Raw genomic sequence first — 16,224 nt, 5'->3', positions numbered from 1 at the left:
AACTGTTCGAAAGTATCTCTACTTTTTCGTTAACGCGTATCTCTCCTAAGGTATTCCTTTCGTTTCATTTCTTTCTCACATCATGCGTATAATTTATATCTACTTTTCTTTTTTTTTCTTTTCTTTTTATCTTTCTTTCTTCTTCTTTTTTCTTTTTTTTTTTTTTTTCTTTTCTTTTCTTCCTTTTTTTTTTTCTCGTACCTTTGTGTCTTTCGACAGAGCATTTGTACTTTTCGAACTTTCCTATGCGAATTTATTAATAGCTAACTCACGCATTCTCCCAAGAGTACGTAGAGACGATCGAGTTACGCGATCGAGATAAATCAGAGAGAGAGAGAGAGAGAGAGACAGACAGAAAGAAAGAAGGAAAGAGAGACAGAGATAAGATTATATTAGTCTATTCGTCCGACGAAACTAATTGACCAACCAAGAGATCAGAGAAAAGAGGAATAAGATTCTCTTACAACATAAATTCTCGTAATACATTCGAATGATGAAACGGCATGTAAGGGATGGAACATCGAGCTGGAAGAGGGTTATAAAAGCTTTCACTTCCTAAAAGAGTACCACTTGACTCTCACTAATGTGATCCATAACGCGTTCGTTAAACTCCTGGGAAGTAAAAGTGTAACACACTTAACGTAGTTCAAAGTTATACGAAAGAGTCCTTTCGTTCCAACCATTTTTTCTTCTTTTTTTTATTACTTTTTTTTTTCCTTTTTTTTTTCCTTTTTTTTTTTTTCTTCGAATTTATACGGATTTAACCCTATCGCAGGTTTCCCACGAAAATTTTTCGCTTATTAAAAATCATCATCATGTTCGAAGGGATTACGAATGGGAAACAATTGTTAAATTGAAATTGAAATTACTAACGATGGCGTCTTTAAAGTAAGGGGAGTAGGGAGGGGGAAAGAGGCGTGAAAAGAGGGATATATTTAATTATGAAAAATTATTTAAACATCTCGTCGTTCGCGGTTGCATAGGAAAGGATTAAAGAATTTTTGATCTCACCGAACTCGCATCTCCGTAACGCGCTGAGGTTTTCTCTCTCTCTCTCTCTCTCTCTCTTTTTTCTTTTTCTTCTTTTTTCTTCTGCTTTTCTTTTTTTCTTTTTCTTTTTTTCTTCATACAAAATGAATGGACGAAAAAGTTATTTGCTACCTCCATTAGTCCGAGTTAACTTTTACGCGAGTCTTTAATTATCGTGTTTTCGCATACTGCGATGTATTCGTAATTGGACAGAGAGAGAGAGAGAGAGAGAGAGAGAGAAATAGAGATGGATAGAGAGAACGAAATACCATGGTAATAAATCGCTCGGAGGGAATTTCAAGTTGATTCCTTTACTTCCGGAAAAAAAATTTTTTTTCCTCGTTCGGCCCCCGTGTTTGGTATTTCTAAAATTTTTCACGAACAGAAAAAGAGAGAGAGAGAGAGAGAGAGAGAGAGAGAGAGAGAGAGAGGGAAGAGAGAAAAAAAGAATAGTAACGAAACTATGGATGGAAAGGTACTTAGTAATATGCATCGTAGCAATATTAAAAAACATAGTCAGAATATTTTCCTGGTAGTAGGACCATCACTTCACCGAATGAAATTGCAACGCGAAGAACCACGATATTATTGCAATAACCACCGGCCATGCCGATATCCAAACGAACACCTATCACAGAAATACTTTCGTGTTGTGCCGTGTTATACCGTGCCGTACTCTGCTTTGCCGTACTGTGCCGTACTGTGCCGTGCCACATCGCGTTCGCGGCGATTGGCCGGAAATCCAATACGTACTCGGGCATTGCAAAGATAACGCTCGGCTGGGAATCGAGAGGGATAATTGGACGAGGTGTGGAGGGTAGAAACGTTGATGAGGGTTGTAATCGCATTATTCCAACGCGTTGCCGTCGCCGCGCCAAGGCGTGCCGGATAATCGTTTTTACGTATGCAAATGCATTCGGCAAAAAGACTGCTGCGACCCTTAAAAGGGATACGCGTCGTTAAAAACACCCTGCATCTCTTTAATGATTCGCGTCCATCTAAACGCGCCGTTTAAACGAAATCGACGACGAGTACCATTACGGGCTCACTTCGTTTCTCTTTTTTCATAAAAAGAGAGAGAGAGAGAGAGAGAGAGAGAGAGAGAGAGAGAAAATGGTTCATACTTTTTTAATGATCTTGAATAAAACCAAACAGAGAGAATTTATAATAAAGAAATTCGATAACGAAATAACAAAGTTAATATTTTTGCCATTGTTTTCCTTTTTTCTTTTTTTTTTTGTTTCTCTCTCTCTCTCTCTCTATATATATATATATATATATATATATATATATATATATATTTCTCTCTCTCTCTCTTTTTTCTTTTTTCCTTCTTTATAATTCTCAACAAGGCGAATTTATAAAAATTAGCTTTATTAACTGAATAACAAAGATAACTTCTCGTTAGTTCTCGTTCGTAGGATTTGAAAAAATGTTGGAAGTTCATAGCAAACGATTCTTCGAAAAATTGTATTATTCGATTTTGTAACGAACAAAAAGAGATTGAAAAATATAGAGATAAGCACGGCCTCTATATATATATATATATAATCTTTTTTGATCTTGAATAAAGCCAAACAAAGAGAGTTGTAATAAACAAATTCGATAACGGGATAATAAAATTGACATGCTTACCATTATTATTATTGTTGTTGTTATTATTTTCTATTTTCTTTTTTTTTTTGTTTTACGATTCCCAACAAAGGAAATTTATAAAAATTAATATCGCGAAATAATAACGATAATAAATCTTTCGTTCTTGTTCTCTAGGCATTTAAAATGTTGAAGTTCGTCACAAACGATAAAATTTTTATTAATTGGCATAGTCGCAAATGAGAAAAGAGATAGATACAATAGATGCAAGCGTGAATGATAATTCTATTTATATATATATATATATATATACACACACACATATATCAATCATAATATATATATATGTATATATCGTATATATGTATATCGTCTTCTTTGTTTTAGAGCACGAGTGAAGTCAGGTGTGAAAATCCTGGATGCCTCATCCAGCAGCCCCGATTGGATCGTCGACGTGGACATAAACGCGAAAAATACGGCGGCCACTTTCACAGCTAGGCGAAAGGAGAACGTCTCGAGAATGCCAAGCGCGTAAGTACGTCCAAGAGAATTTCTCGGATAAGAAGTCCAAGATCCATTTGTATTAGATCCATCGATATATTCGTCAAAAATGCAAAAAAAAAAAAAAAAAAAAAAAAAAAAACGTTGATAGATTAGGTAAGGATTTAGGATGATAGAGATAGAGGATGATTAGAGCAAAAATTTCTCATTGAAAAATAAACTTTTCGCTTTATTACTTAATCAATTTTCTTTTTTTTTTTTTTTTTTTTTTTTTGTTCTTTTTTTTTCTTTTTTTTTTTTTTCTTATTTTTTTTTTTCTCTCGATAAGACTTTTGATCCTGAGATATCCATTTAGGTTATTCGTATATCTTTAATCGTACGATTTTAAACGGCACGCGGTAAACTCGTACTATTATTATTCTCTATCAATTTTGTATTCTTCTTCTCTTGTAATATGGTATTAGGATTACAACCATTGCGATTCTTCTTCGTTTTTCTTGAATATCGAGCCACTCGATGCTTTACCGATGCTTCCAATGAAAATACTTCTCCCATTTCGAACATCATAGATTTTTCCTTCTCCGCAATTGGTTCAAGGGATGGAATTTCTCTTTTATGTTTTCGACCATTTTTATCGTCGTCATCGTCGTCGTCGTCGTCGTCGTCATCGTCGCAATCTTTTCTCTTCTTCTTTCTTGATTTTCTACGCTTCTTACCGTTATCATCGTCACAGTTATCGTCATCGTCCTTATCCTTATCGTCATCGTCACTGGATGAACTACTGCTACTACTGCTGCTGCTACTACTGCTACTGCTGCTACAATCGTCATCATCATCATCGTCGTCGTCGTCGTCGTCGTCGTTGTTTTTATTTTTCCTTTTTTTAGAGGAACGCACTTGTCTCTCCAAAATCATCCTACTCGTCCTGGCTTTCTCTTCTTCCAACAATCCCTCGTTCAAATCTTCCGTGGATCCTAGCGACCTCGTAACTTTGCCAGGATCGCCTACGGCCGTTTTCTCCTCGGAACTTGACGACGAATCGCTCTTAGAATCATCCTTTCCATTATTCGTTGTCCCTTGTCCATTCGTTTCCAGAATCTTATCCCCAGTTTCCTCCAATGGATAACCATTAGCTTCGTGGAAATAAATTGTGTGGAGTATTGCGCACGCGAGCACCAAAAAGGACACTTTCTTACCCATATCTCAAGATATTTATATCTCTCTTCTTATATAATACCAATATAAGGGATAATTTGATGTTGAACGATCGTGATATCGAACGTGCTAAGTGCACAGAATGCCTGTCGGTCCTTATATACCCGTAGCACGAATTGCAGATAAACTTGAGAGAAAGAGAGAGAGAGAGAGAGAGACAGAGAGATAGAGATAGTGAATAGTAGAGCAAAAGGAAAACGATTTTGCTATCGCTCGTAACCTCGCGATGCTCCGCTTTGATTTCTTCTCCTACTTCTCATTTATCTCTGTTTCTCTATCTCTTTCTGAGTGTCTTCTCTTTCGATCTTTCTCTTCTCTCATTTTCGTTCTCTCTCTCTCTCTCTCTCTCTCTCTCTCTCTCTTTTACACAAACATACACATACATTCGTTTTCCGCAATCTCCGATAATTCGGCTTTCGTAAAATCGACGATTCGTTTGTCGAGAGGCCGAATAGCCGATTGGGATATGGATAGAGGAGCCAACACGCAACGGAGATCCGTGCCTTTGATAACGTGCCACCTTGGAAATTATTCTTATCTATACCTCCATCGACTCTCTGATCTCTCCAACTCTTCTTCTTCTTCTTCTTCTTCTTCCTCTACTACTACTTCTATTACTTCTTCTACTTCTATCTTTATCTCTTTCTCTTTCTCTTTTTTTTTTTCTTTTCTCTTCTCTTTAAGGTGATATACCTAGTTCCTTTAAGTGTCATCGAAAGTTAACGACTAGGACGTGCAGTCTATCGTCTTGGATGCACGATAATTACAAATTCTCTCTCTCTTTCTCTCTGTCTTTCTCTCTTTCCATCTCTTTCGAGATACGACATCGCTTTTACTCCCCGAAGTAAAAGAAAAAGAAGTGAAATATTTAAGAAGTGAAAGAAGTACCACATGAAAATGTCAACGAAAGTCAATGAACGGATACCCCATATATTAGGTTGGAAACTATGAAACGGGCGTTGAATGAAAATAAATAACTAAACAAAAACTCCCGTTTCATAGTTTCCAACCTGGTACATATATATTAGGTTGTAAACTATGAAACGGGCGTTGAATGAAAATAAATAACTAAACAAAAACGCCCGCTTCATAGTTTCCAACCTAATAATTCGACAAATCGAAATTTGTACGTTTGAAGTGACAGAAAGTGGGAGAGGTAATGATAAGTTTGGAAAAATAGAAGTGGGAGAGAGAGAGAGAGAAAGAGAGAGAGAGAGAGAGAGAGAGAGAGAGGGAGAGAAAGAGACGACGATAGTCCTTGTGGCCTTGTCATCTTGTATGGTTCGGTAATAAGCGCAATGCGTCGTACAAAGACGCATTAGCGAGATGAGTTCGTGAGGCCAGCAATCTTAGTGTGCGTATTTGTGTGTATATGTATATGTGTGTACGTGCGAGCGCATGCGTACGTACGTAAATAATACGTACATGTATGTATGTATGTATGTATGTATGTATGTATGTATGTACGTGTTTATATGCGTATGATTATATGCACGCCCATGTATAATGCATAAACCGCGAGCCACTTTTCGTATCTCAGTGGAGAGACCTTCATTGCTAAGAAAAATTTCAAACGACCCGTCATTTTTTGCCCGCATTACAGAAATAGCACAACTTTGATCTTTTAGTATACTTGAGGATCAATTGCATCGAATTGCTTGTGAATAAACAGATAATTCCAAGTTCGACTTTCATTTTTTTCTCTCTCTTTTTTTTTTTTTTTTTTTTTTTTTTTTTTTTTTTTTCTTTTATTTTGATCACCGATTTTTGTTTCCGTTTTTCTCTTTTTTTTTTTTTTAATCCATTAATGTTTTTATTCCGTTAATTTTCTTGTTTCTTCTTCTTCTTCTTCTTCTTATTCTTTATCAAATGTAAAAAATAAAAAATAAAAACAAAAAAAAAAAAGAGAAAAAAAGAAAGAAAAATTCATTCAGAATCCTTTATAGAATCATAGCGCGAATTCGCCGGGAAATACTCGAGCAAAGTTTCTTTTTCTTTTTCTTATGTCTTGTTTTCTTTTTTTCATGTCTTTTTATTGTTTTCTTCAAACTTTAAATCCCCTGTTAGCGTTCCTAAGTGTAAGAGAGAGAGAGAGAAAGAGAGAAAGAAAGAGAGAGAGAGAGAGAGAGAGAGAGAGAGAGGAAGGGAGAGAGAGAGAGAATAGTGCTCGAAAATTCAAAGGGACACGCCCTACGTGCCCTGAACGAGCCATCGAACTTACGATAACGAACTTTTGTCAATATATACCTACCAACCGGATGTCTGCGGAGGTTGGAATGCATTCGTTTCAACGTTCTCCAGACCCTCCTCCGTCCCCCTACCCTTCTTACCGCACGTGTAGTTCGAATATATTGGAAAAATGTCTAGACGATCAGAGATGTCAAAAGTATCGAAAACTCTTCTTGAATTTTGTATGAACAAACAAACGAAATACCAAAAGATTATTCCACGTGTGTCGTTTGATATAGAATAGAAAATATTAAAGGGGGAAGGGAGGGTTCCAGTTGCGTATATAATCTCGGCATTAGATATGTAAGAAGATGGCTGTACGGATTGAAAAGAAAATTATTATCGAGCTGACGTTGAATGTTTTCGAAACGTAAAAGAATATCCTGTCTGCGATAGTATATTTCCGTCGTTGAAACTAGAATGCACGTAAGAAAGATTTTCTTATATAGGTATTACAAATCTCGTAGAAAGAAAGAGAGAGAGAGAGAGAGAGAGAGAGAGAGAGAGAAAGAGAGAAAAAGCTTTTTGCCAGATAAGATCTAAAGTCGAATAGTCGCGAAAGAAGCTAACATCTGAACATAAGAGAAAAGGATGTCTCTTTAAATAGTAATAGTAGTAGTAGTAGTAGTAATAGTAATAGTAGAAAAAAGAGAAAGAGAGATAGATAGTGAGTGAGTGAGTAAGAGAGAGAGAGAGAGAGAGAGAGAGAGAAAGAGAAGATAAGAAACGATATCTTCTTGGTACTTTCTTCAGATCCGCCGAAGAAATATTGACGATGCTATTGGAAGCGAGCGAGGAGGGCATTGGTGGCAACTGGGACGGCGGAAGGATTGTCTGGAGCGTTCGTTACGCGTTCGAGGGAGAGGAGGAGAACGGTTCCCAGTTACCCGGTATCGATCATCCACAGCAACGGTTACAGCAACGACAAATGCAGCATCATCATCACCACGATAACGAAAGGCTTTCCGCCTTTCGACACGTAGTCGAGAGGCGGAAGCTGCAGGCACGTCTCGAGATACAAAAGGACGACATACAAGCGGTCTTGCCCATCTCCAAGGTGAGTAACTTTCTATTTTTTTCGATATTCTCTTTGCTTTTCTTTTTTTTTTTTTTTTCTTTTTCTTTTTTTCCCCAATGCTCCCTTCTCTCCCGAAACCTTCTCTCCCGCTTCACGTCCCTTACACATACCCATCTCAACCGACTATTTTTTTTTTTTTTTTCCTTACTCTACTACACCTCAGAAAAGTCCGATAAACGGCTCTGAAATCCGTTTCGAGGCATCCCCGACGACACGCGTGCTCGGCTTTCCTGAAAATGAAAAAGTGTTGGACGTGAGCGCCGATCAGTTGGATGTTGAATTGGTGAGCTGACGAAAAACGAGGAGCAAAGAAAACGGAGTAAAGGGGATATGGAAGAGAAAGAGAGAGGAAGAGAGAGAGAGAGAGAGAGAGAGAGAGCGATGCAAATTTCGTGGTAGAGAGCAAAAAAGGAAGAGAGAGAGAGAGAGCCAATATCAAGCGCGCCATTCCTCGACACCGCCTCGATCTTCGGCCGCTCCTACGCTCCACCTACCAACACCTCCTTTCTTTTTCTCCTCCTCTTCCTCCTCCATCTCCTCCTCCCCCCCTCCAGCACCACCTCCATCTCCTCCTTTTTCTCCTCCATAGCCACCTCTCTTTCTCTCTCTCTCTCTCTCTCTCTCTCTCAGCGTTACATCTCCTCTTTTCTCTTCTTTTCGCGTTCCCCGATGGAAATCCCGTAGAAAAGAATCCGCTAACGCCGATAACCTCCTAGCTGGGCGAAGGATCGATACCGACGTATGTACGTGCTGGCGTAAAAGGCCACACGAAGAATCGCTCTCCCCAACTCGTTCGACCAGTCTCCAGTTTCATAAGACTCTTACCGTAAAGAAAAAGAAAGAAAGAAAGAAAGAGAGAGAGAGAGAGAGAGAGAGAGAGAGGGAGAAAGAAAGAAATAAAGAGGACGGACGGTCGAGGATAGAAAGAGGAAAGAAGAAGTCGGAAACGATAGGAAAGTCCGTGAGAGACGACCGAAGAAGGATAATGCTTTCTTTAGCCCACCGAGCAAACGCCATCTTCCACTATTTTCTCGGCTTTTCTTCCTTTCTCCCTTTTATCTCTTTCTTTCCTTCCTATCTTTTTTCCTACCTTTCTTACCTCTTTCCTTCCTTCCTTCCTTCCTTCCTTCCTTCCTTCCTTCCTTCCTTCCCTTAGCCATCGTCTTGTCCTTTTATTCTTTGTATTCTTCCCCTCCCCCCCTCTTTCTCTCTTTCACTCTTTTGCTATCTGTCTCTCTCTCTCCCTCTCTCTCTCTCTCTCTCTCTCTCTCTCTCTCTCTCTCTCTCTCTCTCTCTCTCTCTCTCTCTCTCTCTCTCTCTCTTCCTCTCTCTTTCTGTGTCGTTCTATCTATTATATACAGTACCAACGATATTTTGTACAATTCGAAGATCCACGGTCATGTTATCACATACCTACCTTCTTCAAAGAGACTACTCCTTTGTGATCAACGTCGTCGTTATTTGATCTTTTTTCGTTAAAAGAAAAATAAAGAACAATAAAGAAAAAAGAAAATAAAAAATACGATATGAGAAAACCAACTACACATTTCTTCCTGTTATATAAATATATATATATATATATATATATCTTTTTCCCCATATTTCTCGCACTTTTTTTCACCTCGTTGATTCCTTGTTTACGAGGTAGCTCACGTTCGCGACCGCGAACGTCTCCCACGAGCGACAACGTAAATCGAGAAGGATCCTTCACGGAAATATATCGAACCGATGATTTTCCATGGTAACGAACGGTGAGGAATAGAATCGCATACGAAAGTAGAGTTGATACCGGTATACTTCTACCTCTGCTTCTACATCTGCCTCTTCTTTCCGTACCGGCCACGTGGAATACGTGATTGAGTTTTACTACTTTGAACAGTACAATACCAATCGGTCGATCATTTCAATTTATCCATTTTTCTCTTTCTTTCTCTCTCTTCTTCTCTCTCTCTCTCTCTCTCTTCCCTTTCTTCTTCGCGAGGAAAAGAAACAATTTCCTGAGAAAAAAAAAAAAAAAAAAAAAAAATGAATAAATAAATAAAAAGAAAAACAAACGAAAAAGAAAAAATCTAGGGGAAAGCTACTACCGGGACGAAATTTCTAAAGCTAACTGAGAAACGCTTAGGATGCCATTGCGCGTTCCGTAACGCCTTTGCGAAGCGTCGCGCGAAACGAACGAGTCTTTTATCTTCTCTCTTTCTCTCTCTCTCTCTCTCTCTCTCTCTTCTCTCTTTCTGTTTGTCTTTCTCTCTCTCTCTCTCTCTCTCTCTCTCTCTCTCTTTCTCTGTCTCTCTCTCACTCACTCTCTCCCTCTGTCTATCTGTCTCTTTCTTTCTCTTTCTCTGTTTCTCTGTTCGAACACCCAGCCGGGCACTTTCCGTCACGCTTTTCCAACCTTTCTAGCTTCAAGCCTAGGAAACCAATACGGTCACTCTATCGAAGCGATATCTAGGACTATCGATCGCACCTATTTTCTGTCGAACGGTTAAACTCGTCGGTTGTTGTCGTTGTTTTCGTCGTCGTCCTCGTCGTCGTGTTATGTCGAAGGGCACGAATTCGTAAAGCTTCGGGAGGACTGCTAACTGACGTAATGAATTAATCCGTTTACATATTCCTTTGAAAGCATCTCGCGCCCGTGCAGTAGCATCCGCGTTCGCGCGCACCAGAGTTGTCAGAAATTCCAAGCTTCTTGATTATCCGCCGTACTAATTGCCGTTCCTTCCAGGAGATGGAGGAACGAAGTTTTTAATTAAAGGAGACCTTCTCGTCCTCCGTTTTCCTTTATCTCTCTCTCTCTCTCTCTCTCTCTCTCTCTCTCTATCTCTCTTTCTCTTTCTACACAGCACGAATTCGCTTATATTTCTTCGTCCGTCTCGTTTAACTCAAGCACAAGGATATCTTCCAGCATCTGCCTTGAACTCAGACCAGCGGAAACTAAATTAGCCTAAAGAACACTTTACCTTCGATGAATCAGCAAGAAAAGGACGATTCGTGTGGTGGTCGCTCTGACTATTACCTCAACGTGTTTTTCCTTCTTCATCTTTCTTTTATATATATATATATATATATATATATATATATATATATATAACTTATCTTGTTTTTTAAGTTTTAAAAGCTTTCCGAATGGACGCCAAAAATTTTTGCTGTTATACCTACTTATCTAGGAGTGCGAAGTTCGAGTGGAAAAGTCGTTCCACCACTTTATCGCGTACGTTTCAAGTTCGATTCGATCTCGATACGATATGCCCCGAGCCATGTTCGAGGAACATGAGCTTGCTCTTGTACAAAAGAAAAAAAGAGTGATAAAGAGAGAGAGAGAGAGAGAGAGAGGGACAAGGAAAGAAAGAAAGAAAGGAAGGAAGAAACGGTCGAAGATCCACAGGTACATTTTATAGGTAGTACTTGGACGATCTGCCACTTTTTTACGCGATAACGGAACGTAAACGTTCGTCGTTGTTTTAGAGTTGAGTTAGGCGAACATCTATACCTATAACTTTAGGCTAACATGTCTACGAACTTGTATGTGTAACATATATATATATATATATATATATATACATATGCGTGTGTATATATGTTTATGTAGCCTCTATATAATACATATAGTCTATATAAATAGAAGAGGATAGGATACTATGTGAGGTCAGAGATTTAAATTCCCTCGTTGCAATATCCGAGTCGTTTGATGTTACTTCCAAAGGCCAGACCGTACGGAAGCCAACTTGGAAATGGCTGCATCGTATACCGGACCAGCTTGTCCCCTTTCCTCTCTATTCCTCTCATCTCTTTCCTTTCTCTTCCTTCCCGCGAACTAACCGAGGCACCCGTTGGCGAACTGGAAGGTACGAGCCTCCGTATCTATGTGCATACATAATCGTAGGACTCGACCGTGCTTTCTCTCTCTCTCTCTCTCTCTTTTTCTTTCTCTCTCTCTCTCTCTCTCTCTCTCTCTCTCTCTCTCTCTTTTTTTGTTTTTGTTCCGCGTTTAGAGAAAATCATGGAGCATAGTACCTCCGTAGACGAATATTTTCGATCATTCAATATGAAATCAATTGAATGCATGTAACACGGTCCATAAATTCCCTTTATCCTCGAATCTCGTCTTCTTATCATCGATAACGTTTACGCACATTTCACTTACTGGATTAACCAGTTCGATCACGTTTAATCGATCGACGTCGTCTAGTTGTGCCGAAGCCATCGAACGAGCTCGAATAATAGTCGAGACTCTCCTTTCAGAACTGGGAGGTGATGAATACGGCCGTGTTGACGGGACGGCAAGTGTCACAGGGGATGAAGGTTTTCATCGTCAGTCAAGCCGGCACCGTGGCCGACGTTACCTTGCAATCCTCCTGTCATTCCGAGGACGAAAGTGTACTTAAGGTAAATGCTTTTATTAATGCTGCCGTTATCGAGATATCGTCCGATATCGTTGGTCTCGGAAACGTACGTTCTATATCGCAATACTATCAATTGAAGCATTCTATGAAAAGCCAGTGAATCGTGTGATATCGGTTTTTTTTTCACTCTCGCACGATCAGACAAGCACAAAGGATCAAAAAGCGAATGCTTCATAATATTTTTTTTTTTTTTATTTCCTTCCAACCCCTTCCCGTCCCCACCACTACCATCATCACCACCACCACCACCACCACCACCAGGTATCCTCTTCGTGTAGCAGCGTCTACGTCGATGGTTCGGAAATTCGTGGATCGAGTAACGCCTCGGTTCTGGTTAAATACGGTACATATACTGGTTTGGCAAAGTTCACCGTTTGGATGCCCGAATTTCCATTAGAGGTGACGGTAGGAGATACAAGATTGAGTCAGATAAAGGGATGGAAGGTACCGGAGGAACATGCTATGGGCGCAAAAAGTAAGCGTAGCTTAAACGGGACGAATTTATCGAAGAACGAATCTAAGAACGGGGCTAGGACGAAGAAGAGAAGTGCCATAGCAACGGAATTAGAGGATTCAATGGAGGACACGTCGATGGACGTCGAGGACCCAGATATCGTATTGGAGGAGGACGAACAGGAAGAACGTTTCCGTGGCAACGATCATGGATGGGACACTATCAATTCGATCGACAGAAATCCACCGACGAATTGCCGATTGCGTTTTCAACAAAGTCCGATCGAGGTCCACGCGAGATTTCTAGCGACCGATCATGATTCCGGAAGAGTGTCCTATTTCGTTAATCGTCGTACATGGTTAAGAGTAACCGATTTGGTTGTCAGTATGCTTCGTGTATCCGACCCAAGAATAGCCACACTTCTGCAGGGTAGAATCGTTCAAGGTCGAAGCGTTGGGAGAACCGAAGTACAGGTTCTTTCACCTATCACCGGTCGCGTAATCGGCGCCAAGGAAGTCAGAGTTGGGAACGATCGGGTTTCAGTTTCTCGATTAACGGTAAGGGTCGTCTCAGGTCTTCAATTGAGCATCAGTCCGGATACGGCAATCGAGAATGGTTACGTCGCCGAGACATCGGTTACCAGAAGATTGACAGCGCAATATCAGGTAAGATTATTCTAGATTTTAATACGATATCATATATATTCAGTTCATTTAATCGTGTTCAATCGGTAACTTTTAAACCCGTAATTTCTCAATCGTTCAACAGGAAGGTCTATTGGACATAGACGTAGAATTCTCGGACGGTTCTCGTACACCTTTGAGAGAGATCGCTGTAAGCGATTATCATTTGCTCGTTGAAAGTCTAGATCCGGAAGTGGTTGCTTTCGCGCCTATGGTGGCCTCTCATCATCCCCGAGTAATCGCCGTCGGCGAAGGAAGGGGCGATCTTTTGAGGGTTAGCCTTCAATTGGCAGATGCCTGTCGTCTTTCCGGTAGAAGATCAGGCAAAGCTTCTCAAAGAGCAGCGGTCGCTTCCCTGGCTAGTGCGTCGGCCAACGTCGAAGTAGATTTCTCCTCGAGCGACCTCGCTAATCGACCGGAATTCGTACAAAACGACGGCGGAGGCACCGTTGGTTCGCATCATCATCGAGAAAGGAAAACGAATCGTGGCGAGATGGCGCCGGATCTCCATGACATTCTTATCGGTAAATAGGTTCTGTACCCCTTTGGCAACAGACTTCTTTTCGATCTTTCATATTCAGCGCTTTTCTTTTATTTCGTCTTATGATTTCTCTCCGCTTTGCACTCTTCCTTTCATGTTTCCTATTTGAAAGACATGACTGGATAGCATTAGGTTCAGCACTTTTCCTTCTTTCGTTTCTATAGTACTTTACTCCTCCTCCTCCTCTTCTTTTTCTTCTTTTCTTTTTTCTTTTTTTCCTTTATCCCTTTTCTCCTTCCTTCGTTCGTCTTTCGCTTCAAAGAAAACAAAAAAGAAAAAAGAAAGAAAAGAAAAGAAAAAGGCAAGAGATTCGCTCGACCTCGCGTTGTTTTGCTTGAGCTCGTAGTTCCAGCGTTCGATGAAACGAGAGGATAATTCGAATAAGTGCATGCATTAAGAAAACTCATCGGTGAACGATCGTTCAGGCATGGCCGACCGCAAGGTGTCCGGTATCAAGCGGTAGAGCGCGATTAGTGGCGGCTTCTTTTCTCACTCTTGCCCTCTCTCTTTCTGTCTCTTTGTTTTCTGTGCAAAGGGTTACCGCTGAAAGACGAGAACGAGCACGAGCACGAGCCTTTGGTGCAGGCGCGGCAGCACCTCACGGCTATAGCTAATGGCATGTCTTCAGGAGGAATGGGCGGTGTCGGGATACGGCATCACGGCGGATCCCGCATGAGTCCACTCGAGATCGGCATGTACGTCCTGTTGGCGGCCTTTTGCTTCGCGATCGTTGTCTTCGTCGTCTCCTGCGTTGTCTACGCGAGCAAGTTCAAGCCCCAATCCCCGGATTCTCCGCTGACCGGAAGTGCTGTCCCTGTTCTCTCCGGTGCTGCTAGGGCCAGGGCAGCAGCCAATCAACTCGCCTCGGGTAGAAGACCTCCTAGGGAATCGACGACCAACGCGCACGATTGGGTTTGGTTGGGACGGGCCACCCTCGAACGTGCCGCTTGTGGTCCTCAAATGGTATTTCAATGGACATTAATTGCTTTAATTTTCTTTGAATTTTTAATTTATTTACTTAACGATCTATATTGATTCATTCACTTATACGATTACTTTAGGTGCACGTGACTAGCAATCCTTTGGCCGGTGACGTCGAGGTAGAAACACCGGAATTAGGTACTTGCTTCGACAATCCAAATCATATCGAACTTCCATCGGCTGTTCAACGAACGAACAATACAGGTCCCATCGATAGCACGACCTATTGCAAGAGGGATAAATTGCCACGAAATAGTTTCGCGGTTAAATCCGCTCCGATTAAGCCCTTACCGGCGAACAATGTGACTGCACCGACCGTGTCCACGGCAGGCTCAGTGCTAGTGACTACGCGTAACGAGTAAATTATTTTCTTTATTCTTCGTGATAAATCTAACAGTTATCGATTCTGATCTCGTTCTAATAACGAGTTTAATTCTTTATCAGTAACGAGGACGTACCACCGCCTTTGCCACCCCATGGAGTTTCAGCGAATTCGAGTGTGGCAGCAGCGGCCACGACGGTCGCCGTTACAGCCGCTCCCATAAATGGCAGCAACAACAACAACAACAACAACAACGGAAACGAGGATTACAAGCCGCCTGTGCCACCGCACAGAAATACCGGAGTGATCGTTAGGCTGCCAGAAACACCTAGAAAGCATCGTCATCGTGCGTCCAGCAGTGGTAGCGCGTCCGGACATCACGCGAATCATCGGCACAATGCGAACAAGCAACTCCAACAGAATAACGTTGTTAAGCCACTAACGACGCAGCAACACGGTAAAGGTAGAGCGAACAGTCCAAAGGAGAATGGCGAGGAAGAGGAGGAGTTCGTCGAGTTGGTTAATCTCGACGACAAACAGCTACAACTACAACAACAACAACAACTACTACTACAACAGCAGCAACAACAACAACAACAACAACAACAACAACAACAACAGAATCCTTATTCGAAAGAGGCGAGGTCTAGAGAGGTGAAAAGGGCGACGATAGTCGGAAATCCTATGTTCTCCTCGTTTTCAACGTCAGCCGTCGCATCCTCTGTGAACGCTTCCACCACGACCATTGCCTCATCGTCGACCTCCCCGCCCTCCACATCACCGTCCTCCAATAGTTCCTCCTCCTCCTCCTCGACGGCGTCCTCATCGTCTTCCCAGGAGCAGGAGGAGTCCGTCGCACTCGAAGATCTTAATCTCGGTATGGATTATAATCAGATCATGCAATACTTCGACAATTTGAAGGAATCGAACGCCTAGGTAGAAGAGTCCGACCTCATCGAAGGTCGTCCGTAGTAGTCAACGTCTATACGAAGCTCCGGGGTCCTCGCGTTGTCCTACATTCTTCCGATCTCCGAGCGCTTCCTCCTCGTCAATTGGTCTCGTTAGATACGTAGATTGACGAGAAGGGGTTGACTCGCGTCTGGCACCGATTTATAAAAAAGCTCGCCCGCGCGCTGATGGAGCTTTGCCATTGGAGATGACCCGTACGGATGTTTCGTATTCTAGACTAATAATC

The 16,224-nt window shown here is 41.3% G+C and overlaps 1 protein-coding gene across 3 annotated transcripts in view; it reads left to right on the top strand.

Annotated features, from left to right (window-relative positions):
- Positions 1-16,224, top strand: part of LOC124956567 (transmembrane protein 132C) — a 94,632-nt gene that overhangs the window by 76,507 nt on the left and 1,901 nt on the right. For 2 of the 3 annotated variants that reach the window (XM_047512534.1, XM_047512536.1), the window contains exons 3-10: positions 3,010-3,153; positions 7,321-7,624; positions 11,888-12,031; positions 12,310-13,167; positions 13,271-13,709; positions 14,262-14,689; positions 14,788-15,065; positions 15,152-16,224. The exon at positions 15,152-16,224 is cut by the window's right edge and continues 1,901 nt beyond it. In XM_047512534.1, the coding sequence (XP_047368490.1) occupies positions 3,010-3,153; positions 7,321-7,624; positions 11,888-12,031; positions 12,310-13,167; positions 13,271-13,709; positions 14,262-14,689; positions 14,788-15,065; positions 15,152-15,965 (3,409 nt within the window). In that variant the 3' untranslated portion in view covers positions 15,966-16,224. The remainder of the gene's footprint in view (positions 1-3,009; positions 3,154-7,320; positions 7,625-11,887; positions 12,032-12,309; positions 13,168-13,270; positions 13,710-14,261; positions 14,690-14,787; positions 15,066-15,151) is intronic. The other variant, XM_047512535.1, reaches the window with a different exon arrangement.

This window comes from Vespa velutina, chromosome 22 (genome assembly GCF_912470025.1).
Source record: "Vespa velutina chromosome 22, iVesVel2.1, whole genome shotgun sequence".
NCBI classification, from domain to species: domain Eukaryota; kingdom Metazoa; phylum Arthropoda; class Insecta; order Hymenoptera; family Vespidae; genus Vespa; species Vespa velutina.
This window is presented reverse-complemented; position numbering and strand designations above follow the sequence as displayed.